This window comes from Metopolophium dirhodum, chromosome 9 (genome assembly GCF_019925205.1).
Source record: "Metopolophium dirhodum isolate CAU chromosome 9, ASM1992520v1, whole genome shotgun sequence".
Classification (NCBI taxonomy): domain Eukaryota; kingdom Metazoa; phylum Arthropoda; class Insecta; order Hemiptera; family Aphididae; genus Metopolophium; species Metopolophium dirhodum.
The window spans coordinates 10,553,298-10,564,902 of NC_083568.1; the positions used below are offsets into that span (position 1 = coordinate 10,553,298).

The following is an 11,605-nucleotide window of genomic DNA, read 5'->3' on the forward strand; positions in this document are numbered from 1 at the left end:
GTAATTATTCGACCGGTAGATAATTTTTAATAGGGTCATTACTATAACATGTTGAGATGTGTAGGATTCCCGACAATTTAATAATAATAGTCTTGAAAACGCAGTATTCAGTTAATTTAAATTCGAATACCTTCGTGCGTATGATTATTCAGTATAGTAATATTTATAAATTTTGGAAAAAAATAATCATTTTTGAATAAACTAGTCGAATATTGTTTGTAATTTTTAACAATAACTTTCTTTTATATATATACAGGGATACACAAATAGTAAATTAGTATTTTTAATAAAAAAAAAATAATAAAACCGATACAAAAAAAAAAATAACGACACCGATCGAATTCATTATGAAATGTATTTATTTTAAATATCCAGCTATTGAATTAATCTGTAAACATATCTTCGTTATATACGCTGATGGGAAAATTATTCTAACCGCGATATCGTCATAGAATCGTACCTATACATATATAGATTCGTATTTCCTTTCACGGTTTCACGCATGGGCGTCACATTCACATGCACATTTTTCTTAATATCAAAATACAATCGGTTTGGGTCACACACGCCCGTAGTTTGAATGACATAGTAATCGAATAGTACCTACCTATATACGTACAAAGGGTAATGTAATAGTATTACATGCATAAAATATAATATAATATGGTTTTATAATAAATTATTCCGAACACGCGCAAACGTATATAATAATAATATTGTATATGAAGTGATCAAAATATAAAAACATATTTTATCATTTTATTATTCAACTCTATAATATAATATCACTATTTAATATGTGAATACAGGACTATCTATGAACGATGAACCTATATGTATATGTAACGCTACGTAATAACTGATGAATAACGTAGTCAGTGTGTCACACTGCACTTGCGCATATTAATTTTATTATATCAGTGATAAAAATTAAGAGAAGAAAAACGTTAATCATTTTATAAGGCTTTCCTCCTTCATAGACCAGCTCCATTCCCAGCTTGTATCTTTGAATTCTACAACTACGATATTAAACCCATTACGTCGTTACTATACCTAATCAAACCGTATTTGACAGCTGCTTAGAAATAATAATAGTTCATTAGTACTGATAAATTACGCAAATTTATATTGACATAGTTTTTATCATAAATTCATATAACAATGCTGATAACATTTCAATATATTATAAAAAGAGGAGTTTTCCCCGCGAACCCGGATGGTATATTACTATATAGTAGGTAATCGCACGATACTTTCAGACGTGAAAAACGTTCACGCGATTCCGGTTTATAAAGATAAAACAATTTTGTATCTACGTTTTCCTCCATGCAAAACAAATTTCGCAAACGGCGTGACGGACGTCTCGACATCCACGCCGCGCCGCCGTCACACTGCCAATGTCAGAATTAGCAATTTACTGCGGCTGGCGCTTTATAATATACAACACGTTTATTATATATATATATATATATATATATTATTATACTTATATCGATATACATCATGTATATTATATTGTAAGGTATCGACGATGACGACGCGACGGGCGGAGCGGGGCGGGTTCCCACAACCTCCTATCAACGCAGTAATTATTAGGTTATCTAACGCGCGGTATCGCGGAACTCTGTGGCACGACGGCGACCAGCCTGCTCCGAGGCGGCGTTTTGTAGCAGGCGCCTAGTAATTATAGGTATATACGCGCGTCGTATAATGATTTGACCCATATATTTTCGAGAACCTCTACGGGTCACTCGACGTAACCTACCTAATCTAACCATACCTGTGCATATTATACATGATACATGTTTCCCGCGATACACAAACACGTATTATAAATATATAACCCACCCGTGGAAAAACGCGTTTTTTTTTCCTCTTGAAGACGAGACAATAAAGTTTTAATAAATACTCGACGCGATCGAATTCGAACATAATAATAGGCGCAGCGGGTATGTAGAGCGACGACAACGGCGGAACGAGCACACTTTGAAAGGATAGATCCCTACGGTCATCCAACGGACGGTTTGAAACGCGTGCCGGCCTCCCGCGACTTACAGTATTCACTGCCAGCCAACCAGCTGTCGGACGTGTGTAATAAATAATAACAATATTATTATTATTATTATTATATGTAGGTGGTCAGACAATGATGGTGATTATTAAATAAGTATTAATAATGCATAGTGTGAGTGTGTGTGTGTGTGTGTGTGTGTGTGTGTGTGAGGTACTTATGTGCAGTTGTGTTCGCACGCGCCGGTCATCCGATGCCGATTTGATTGACGTCGCATTCATCGTGCGTTGCAGTATAATATTATGCTGGGACAGTAGATTTAATATTTATATTTAATATTACCTACCTTTTTAACGATAGACTATGAGGTATGACACGTGCACTTTGTAGACACCGTAATAATTGCCCATATCGCAAGTTTTTAATGATACCGCGTGGGTTTTCGAAGGCACTACTAAATTATAATTATTGTCAGCGACGAGAGTGAATTAAATATTATTATATTTATTAACTACCTACTTAATGTTCGTACCATTCAAATCCGGAGATCTCCCAATTGAAAATAAAATCTTATCTTGTAATCGTTTTTCATAATCCATAATTTCCCCGTTTATAATATTAAAACATTGTTATGGTAATATGGTCATAGATTAAGTAAAATATGTGCATTGTCTATAGGTACACTATAATATTATATACTGTCGGACGTCAATATATATATAAATTATAATATGAGAACATAATATACCAGCTATGCGCCTATGTACATGGTTTTAATTGTGCAAACTATATATTTTATTACTACACCGCAGAGAGGTCAAGACTTCAACAGTGTATATAAAAAATACAGTTGTGATTTATGCGTTCGTCAATTTGTATGTATGAAAATGTCTAGTAAAAATATTATGATAATTTTCGAGAACAACTTACTGAAGTCCCTATTATAGTTATTGGCTCCAATAGCCATTATAGTATACAAATTACAAGGTGAATAATGTAAAAATACCTAATACCTATATTAAACTAATAATATTTAATTTGATTGTAAGAAATAACAATTTTGCATAATTCATATAATTTTTTTGTTACAATTTAATATTTATATTTTATGAATTAAAACCAGTTTAACTAATTAAGTAAAGCGGTTGTCACAAATTGCTGCTTAATTCTCAGTAATCTGTGATCATTACATGAATATGTAATAATTTAAAATTATCTAATGTTATATCGACAATGCTTTTACAAGTACTTGAAGTACCTACACGTTTTTAATTTTCCTCTCTAAATCCTTGAGCAACTTTTTAGTTATATTTTATAATACTCTTAATGAATTCCACAAAACAAAAATATTAATAGTTAATAGGAGTTAATATATATGAAACGTATGTAACGTATTATTAACGTTAAAAATCATTTTATAAATTGTCATCTTCAATATTATTTTTTGCATATGCTGTAGCTCAAAAATACGAACACGACGTAAAAACAATGACCTCGCTCTCTTTTTTTTATGGTTTGCAATCTGCCCGTTGTCAAAAATGAAATTGGCACAGCATCACATACCACATAAGTATGTGTCGGACATTCGGACATCTATATAATTGTTAAAACGTTATACATATAGGTAAATCCTAAACCTAATAGTTCAATTTTACAACTCTCAGGTTTTTAAAAGAACCACTTTGTTATACTTTTTGCAGATTTAATCATGGTCTATATGTTAGGTATAGTATCCGATGAAAGACCGTATTTATTACCTGCAGTGTACGTGTTATATATTTTACAATTTAGTATTAACGATGATATAATAATATAATATCTTATTGTACAGCATTTACCAACAAAAGTTTAAATCGGATCAAATGTGATGAATAAGATAAATTATGCAAACTTTGAGAATGTCATACAATAATTAATTACTGCATACACAAAAGTATGAGTAATATACCGACTAGGTACCGACATACCATGCGCGATATCTTATAATAATTAAGTTGTCGTAACTTGCTGCGAAAAGATAGGTATAAATATAGATAGACCTATCAATACACCTTGTTTGACAAGGATGCCCAAATGGAGCAAATTTTAAAATAATATACCGTCGTTATTGTCCTGTAAGTGCAGCGCATGACGATAGAAATAGAATAATTGCATTTCGCATTATCCAGTATCCACTGTATACATATCTACGCTTCAGTACGACGTAGGTACTATTTGATTGCAAACACACACACACGCCAGGGAATAAAACACTACACAATATGCTAATACAAATTGTCCATAGTCACGCGGTTCATTCGATTGCGGCACATTTTCAATTTTCACAACATTACTCGATTGACTCAATTATTTATTATTGCCGATGAAAATCAAAAACCTATCTCATACCAACTTCTATAATAGTAATAACTAATAACTAATAACTAATAACCTACAGTATTAAGGTCAATACAATACATAATTCTGATTTTAATTATACTATGGTCTTCTCTACCAAAATTACAAACTACCGTTGGTCGTTACCGTCTTATTAGCACAAAATATGTTGAAATATTACGTATCGTCATTGTTTCCATATTAGGTTCCGGCACGGCGGCACGTATAAACACATGCGCGCACTAAGAATTCTAACCAATCGTCTAGAACTCTAGACTTTGTCTATACATATAGCGTAAAGATAATTGTTTATAAGTATAGTACGCACTAACGCGTTTTCAGGTGATGCAGTAACTATTATTTATAATGAAATACATTTCACACTTAGATATTTTAATAATTATTATTATTGTAAATAGTGTACAGTTGCATTAACGATTAACTTTATTGCACTTATGTTTCTACTCACTGCCTACGTGACTGTACGAGACCTTTTAAAATACAGCTACCTATACTAAAGCGTGTATGTATAGTAAACGACAATACGAAATCATATTTTACTATACTTTTTATGTAAGTATACCTACTTATTTGATAAAATAGTTTTTTTAAATACATAGCTATAGCGGGAGATCCATCAAAAGTTTAAACAATGAGGTTAGGTTGGAATAGAGTTACGATTGAAAATTGAACTATGAAAATTTGAAATTTAAAAATTGACTTTACAAATTAAAATACATAATAATATAATTTACATTATACATATTGTAACAAGAATTTAAATATTTTTGGTAGTGACCTGTAACTAAAACCAATAACTGTACTTCTATCAACTTTTGATATACTTAAAAATGACTTTCATTTTCATTATTTTAATAGGCCACATTATTTACGAATTTATTTAGTTATATTGAAATATCTTACCAGATTTCCCAACGCGAGAACTTCCCAATACTACAGTCCGGATACGTCCAATATTCGTCATATTTATGTCAATGGAAAGTATAGTTTAACTGAAATATAAAAGAAAAAAATTATTATTTTTATAATTCGCTGTATATTTTAGACAACAATTCAATATATTATTCTTAAAAATAATTGTCCTAAATTAAAAAACATAGGTCTTTAAACTTGGAAAATGTACTTATTGTACTTTAATATAGTGTTCACATATTTATCAAATATATGTCTAATTATAATAATTATTATTAATTAGTACATATAATATATTTAAAATGTAGGTACAGTTTATATTATTAGTTAAACTGCTATTATCGCACAGTTTCAAATCCCCTTTACATAAAATTATAGTATAATTGAGACTTGCGTGATTAATACTTAAATACTTATATATTAGTTTTGTTTGTTTTTCAAGATAAGTTATTATTTTTATAAATTAACACATGAGCACTATGTAATTTAAATAAAATAAATATTCAAACATGTGTAGAATATTAACTTACGTACCTATATTATATTATAAAGTTTTTTTCAAATAGTTTATGTAAGCAAAAATATTATTAAATAAATATAAATTAGAAACAATCATATATAATTTAAATATATATATATATATATAAGTAAGTATAATTGGTATTTGGTATTGAAAAATCTAAAATATAAAGTAGGTAAACCTACCTATTCACCTATCACGCCACAATAACCTATGACAAGTCGGGGACTACTACAATGTACAATATACTATATACATACTAAAATTTATTTTAATAACTGTAAATTTACTAAACTGTTTAATATCCACAACAGTTCCGACCCCCCTTGATCACTATAGGTACCTACAAACTCCCACTTAGAGATCTTGTTCGGCGCCACTATACCTATCCGATATTAAAATAAGATCCATAACAATTTTAAGTATTGAATGATTATAAAACGGAATACGAGGTCGAATCAATTTCGAACGATATACATGGATACTTAATATAATGCCATAGGATATACAATTAATCATAAGGTTAGTTTCTCTATGGACAAATCTAAAAATGATTAATCATTCATAGTAGACGGTTTTAAAATCACCTAGCGTATTATATAATTGTTCAATTTATTTATTTTGAAGTGAACAATGTTAAATTATTTATTATTACATACTAACCTACCGGCTACCACTTACTATACCCAATATAAATTATAATAGTGAAAACCATTTTTTTTATAACTGCTAAGTTTCATTAAACATACAATTTTTAAAACTAATAATTACAATTAATTTAATAACAAAATATTATACTATTATACCTTTAAAATTAAGGTGATTATTTTTATTGCATATAAGACATAGGTGTTTGGCAAATAATTAGCTTCTTTTTACAATTTCAAAAAAATAATGTTAATGTAAGTATATCCTATATAATAATTATATTCTATCCGGATAGGTGCTTATTTTATTATTGTAAAACTAGTTGTCTTTCGCTCTGTAGTAATTAAATTTATTTCGATCAATATATATCTACCTACGAACAATATAATAGACCATAACATGATAATCATAGATATTATAATACATCGATTACAGTCTGTTCTAGTTTATCTGGATACACTAATTTAATAAGTCGATTTTTTAAAAATTGTATATAGTTTATGTACTTATTGAGTATACCTTCGACTTTTGAGACTACGTTTTCAATATATTATTCTTGTTAGTTGTTATAGTTGGAAATATTAATATTTTTAATTTATCTAATGTAAATCTAGTTACCTACCTATATTTTTAATTTCATAATCAGAAACGGAATACTTTTCTTATATTTTGATGTATAAACTATAAATATCGAATATTGAACAAATAGTTTTATTTATGAATAATCATCTATACCTATGGGTACTTAGTTAAAGAGTAAAATGGCAAAGTATACCCCGCTAAAGTAGTGTTCTAAAACTCAGTTCACCATAACTTTAGGTAAGTAGTTTACTTCTAATTGTGAAACAATAAATATAGATTGTCATTTAAAAAATAAATAATAACCAGGATGTTATGGTAAAAGATATATTTCAATTAGATTTATTTCAAACTAGAATTTTCGAAAAGCATTTTATATCAAAAACTCAGAAATTGACACAAAATTAGTTTAACGAGATGTATACTATATAGGTAATACATAATACATATTACATTGCACACAAAACGGTATTATGTAAAAATGTATAATATGATAAAACCGTTGACAGTTTTTAAAAATTAAAACGGAAATACCATAATATGTGTATATACCTAAATTATATTATAATTATTTAATATTATAGAAAGTGCTTACCTAGGTTATTAAGTATATGGGCACTCCGTCAATGCGATGCGGTATTGTTGTTGATATATATATTATATTATTATACAGTATAATATGATGTACGAGTGTGCTGGATCAACCGTCAATCAATCTTCTCCGCGATGTCTATGACATTTTTGTCGGATATTACGAGGCGGTGAGGCGGCAGTGAACGGTGAAAATTCGTCATGCGTTTTACGAAATTAAACTCTTTTATTTTTTTTTTTTTTAACTGTCGCGAAAACTATAACATACGAACGACTAATACGGGCGGGAACTATATTAATTAAAATATAACACCGTTGTCTCGCCAGCAAGCTGCACACACACACAACCTACACAGGCGACCAAATGTCGCGACGAACACGTTGCGAATGAATGATAACGAGAACGGCCGACTAATAATATATCACCGTTGTCTCACCTGCACACGCGCACACAGGCACACACGCACACAATCTAAACGGGCGACCAAACTTCGCGACGAACACGTTGCGACTGATCACGTCGACGGACAAAAAAGTAAGGGTAACGTAAAAAAGCGGCGGCGGTAACGTCGTGGAAGCGCTGCCGCGTTGCCGGTCGGGGCCAATCGCATCCGTCCGCGGACGACGACAGTGCACCGGTGGTCCGCCCCTCGACGATTTTCCCGCGCGACATTTACGTAAAACTATTTAGTATTATGATAAGGGCAGAGGACATAATATTAAAGTCCCAAAAAAGCACGACATTTCAAGCATTTTATACACTGAAAAAACACTCAAATATGGTGTGGAAAAGTAAAAACTAAATTGTTTTCCATACCTGCTTATATTTAATAAATATTAACAAAATAAATAGCATCTAATATAATATGCATTTATTTATCTATTTAATCTTACAAAGAAATAATTAAAAAGAGTTGCTTTTTTAAATTATTTGCGCTATAAACAAAGTAAAAAAATCAATTTAAATCTCTTGAAGATTCGTTTAAATTGATATATATGCAGTAAAATATAGGGCATAACTTTTTATAAATTTAAAAGTGTTAAAATCAAACCACAGAAATAATTAAAGGTATCCAACCTTCATAATAATTCACAGCATGTTTATAACTTATTTTATCTTTCAATTGTGAGATATAGCACATTTTTTGTATGTGATGTAAGCATAGGCGCAACTAGGGTTAAAATTCTTGGGGGGGGGGCTAACAAAACTATTTATTTAAAATAACCCATAAGAGGCTTATATCTAAATTAATAAGGAATATTTGTAGGGGGCTAATTCTTAGTCCCCCCTCACTAGTTGCGCCAATGGATGTAAGTGTCGAAATGGATCGATTCAAATTCTAGACACCTATCTATCTAATTCTACATATCTTATTGTTTAACTAGCTGTCCCACCCGGCGTTGCCCGGCCAAAAGTTACCCCTGCAGGTGAAATACATATGTATTACATAGGTTATTACATTAAATACATATGTATTACATAGGTTATTATATGTACTTATAGGTAATACATTGGCAATATTATAACTCATAAGTAGGGCTGTGAATTCATAGGAAAGTGCATTTTTATTTGGTGATTGTAAAACATAGCTTTGTGAGTACATAATTTGAATTATGTAATAACAAATCCATCTATGAAACTTTTATTTTGCATATTTTTGCATTTTTTGACGTTTTTAATTTCTTAGGTCATTTTTTCGCATTTTTAGGTCATATTTTGCTTTTTTAGTTCATTTTCTAGTATTTTTAATCAAATTCCGTCAATTGACTTGTTTGAAAACATTTTTTTTTTATTTTACACGGGCTGTATATATTATGTCAAATTTATATTTTATTAAATAATATTTTACACAAGTCACACGCTATATACGGGTTAGGTAAAGATAACGATTCGATATAATAAGGCAATTGCTAGACAACTAGATAACTTAGATAAGTTATTGTGGTACCTATTCGGCGTTCGCGAGTGTACAGTGAAGTGTGTTAACAGTAAAATGCCGAAATCAAAACCGCTTTTCTCATCAACATTACGAAAGTAAGTCAATGAATTTGGCGGTGATATTTTTAGTACAGATGGTACAATATTATACTATAATTTTTGGCATTTTATATTCCTTTTTTTTTGCATTTTAAGTGCATATTTTATTGCATATTTTTGACATTTTTAATGCATTTTTTAAGGTTTTTAGTGCATTAAATTCACAGCCCTATTGATAAAATTATAACACAAACATTGTAAAGAAGGGTATCCATAAAATAAATTTCTTGTTTTATTAAGCTATATTATGGATTTTGAGTATACAGGGAGAAATGTGTAAGTTATGTTCGGTTGTGTATTTTATTATAAAGGTGTTTTATGCCCATTACCCATACATCTATTTACCAAGTGTAAATTCCACTGCACACTGGTATCCACAATATAAAATAAATACATTAAAACCTACACATAGTTCGTCAAAAATAGTAACAATATTGTGATATTTTCATACAAGTGACATATTAAATAAATTATACAAATATTCTACATTTTTTGCCCCAACTTGAGGTATAATATTATTATATCAATAATGGTCTTTAGAAAAATTAACGCGCTCGAAATTCTAATGCTGCGGGCCGACGAGAACGATAAACATATTACTAGCCGGCTAGTAGTAATACATGTCGTCGTCGTCGTCTGGGAGATTTTCTCGGAGATCGGTCTCTGTGTTGGACGATTTGTATTTAGCTCATTAGCAATTCTCGATTAAATCCCAACGTACACGTATACATATTATCTTCGCTCAAACAAAAGATGGCAACTAACTATTATAACATCTTGCTCGAAATCTTAGAAGACATTGTTGTCAACATTATGGATGGCACTTACGCTGACGAAACAGACGAATATCTCGTGGGTTTAGTTACCCTTCTTCTGTCTGCCATTGATTCGGGCGCTACTACTGCGAGTGGCGACGATCAGACCCCGGAGTCGGAGCCTGAAGGACAAAATCCGATTCTTGGAGGCGCAGATGGACAGGAGTTCGACGAAGACGCCGAGGAGTCCGTCTCCTTGCACAGTGATGGATTGCCGAGCGGCGATGCGCTGTCATCTGCAGCAGAGTCGGAGCTTGCTCCGATCCCAGAGGCAGCACCGCTCGACAACAACACCACTGTCCAGGAAGACGACAATTCGAAAATTTCGGAAGCAGAAGAGAACCATTCCGTTCTGTTGGCGAGCAGCTGTACGTCGTCGTGTGGGGACGCGCCGTCCTCGGAGTCGTGGCCTGTCGATCCCACTCCGACTCCTGAGGGCGGACCGCTCGACGACGTTTTGCGTACAGAAGACGTGTTGGATGAGAAAATTGAGCCGGCCAGGGGTATAGTTGTAAAAAATAGTCTTGGTGAGCTGGTCGGTTGGCTGGACCCGGCAGCAGCACCCGGAAAAATCGATCCACCTCGTACGAGGTGGAAAAGCATGAGACGCTTCTTCCGGGCTCTGTGCTGCTGCCGATGAGAACCCGTCCGCAACTCACCCCTTGGCCGTAGACGACGGGCAGGATGACGGCGACACAGAGGAGGGGAGGATGTGAGAAAGAGCACGGACGGTGCGCGGCGGTAAGTCACCCACGCACGTTCTCCGGTCACCCGCGGCGCGACGGGTTGTTCGCGGGTGTAGCGCGCTCGGTCGTCTTTGACGCGCGAGACCCTCTGGCGGCTCGGCGAGCGCCCGGCTGCAGTTACTGTCACGTGGAGCGGCGGCGGCGACGGACGACGGCGACGACACAGCGGCTAGTAGTAAAGGTACCAGCGCGGGCAACAATTCCGCCCCGACGGTACACCGACGATGACGACGGCGATGGCGACTCGGTACGTCGGCAGCGGCGGAGACCTTGGCACGGGGTGAGTGGTATGGAGATTTGCGTGCTAGGAACACGGGGACGTCAGCGTCGCCGGATCCAAGGAAACTT

The 11,605-nt window shown here is 33.1% G+C and overlaps 2 protein-coding genes across 2 annotated transcripts in view; one reads left to right on the forward strand and one right to left on the reverse strand.

Annotated features, from left to right (window-relative positions):
• Nucleotides 1-8,171, reverse strand: part of LOC132953099 (ras-related and estrogen-regulated growth inhibitor-like) — an 81,556-nt gene extending 73,385 nt beyond the window's left edge. Inside the window, exons 1-2 of the mRNA XM_061025667.1 lie at nt 7,663-8,171; nt 5,312-5,400 (exon numbers count right to left, since the gene is read on the reverse strand). Coding sequence (XP_060881650.1) covers nt 5,312-5,372 — 61 coding nt within the window. The 5' untranslated portion in view covers nt 5,373-5,400; nt 7,663-8,171. The remainder of the gene's footprint in view (nt 1-5,311; nt 5,401-7,662) is intronic.
• A 2,278-nt stretch (nt 8,172-10,449) lies between these two features.
• On the forward strand, nt 10,450-11,151 carry LOC132952451 (uncharacterized). Its single transcript, XM_061024756.1, has 2 exons — nt 10,450-10,879; nt 10,982-11,151. The coding sequence occupies exons 1-2, from the start codon at nt 10,450-10,452 to the stop codon at nt 11,149-11,151; spliced, it is 600 nt and encodes a 199-aa protein (XP_060880739.1).
• Nucleotides 11,152-11,605: the final 454 nt, after the last annotated feature.

Bases quoted from the DNA above. Each gene is read 5' to 3' on its own strand.
- LOC132952451 (XM_061024756.1), top strand. From the start codon at position 10,450: ATGGCAACTAACTATTATAACATCTTGCTCGAAATCTTAGAAGACATT. The intron at 10,880-10,981 runs GTACGTCGTCGT...TGCGTACAGAAG, and splicing joins CGTTCTGTTGGCGAGCAGCT to ACGTGTTGGATGAGAAAATT.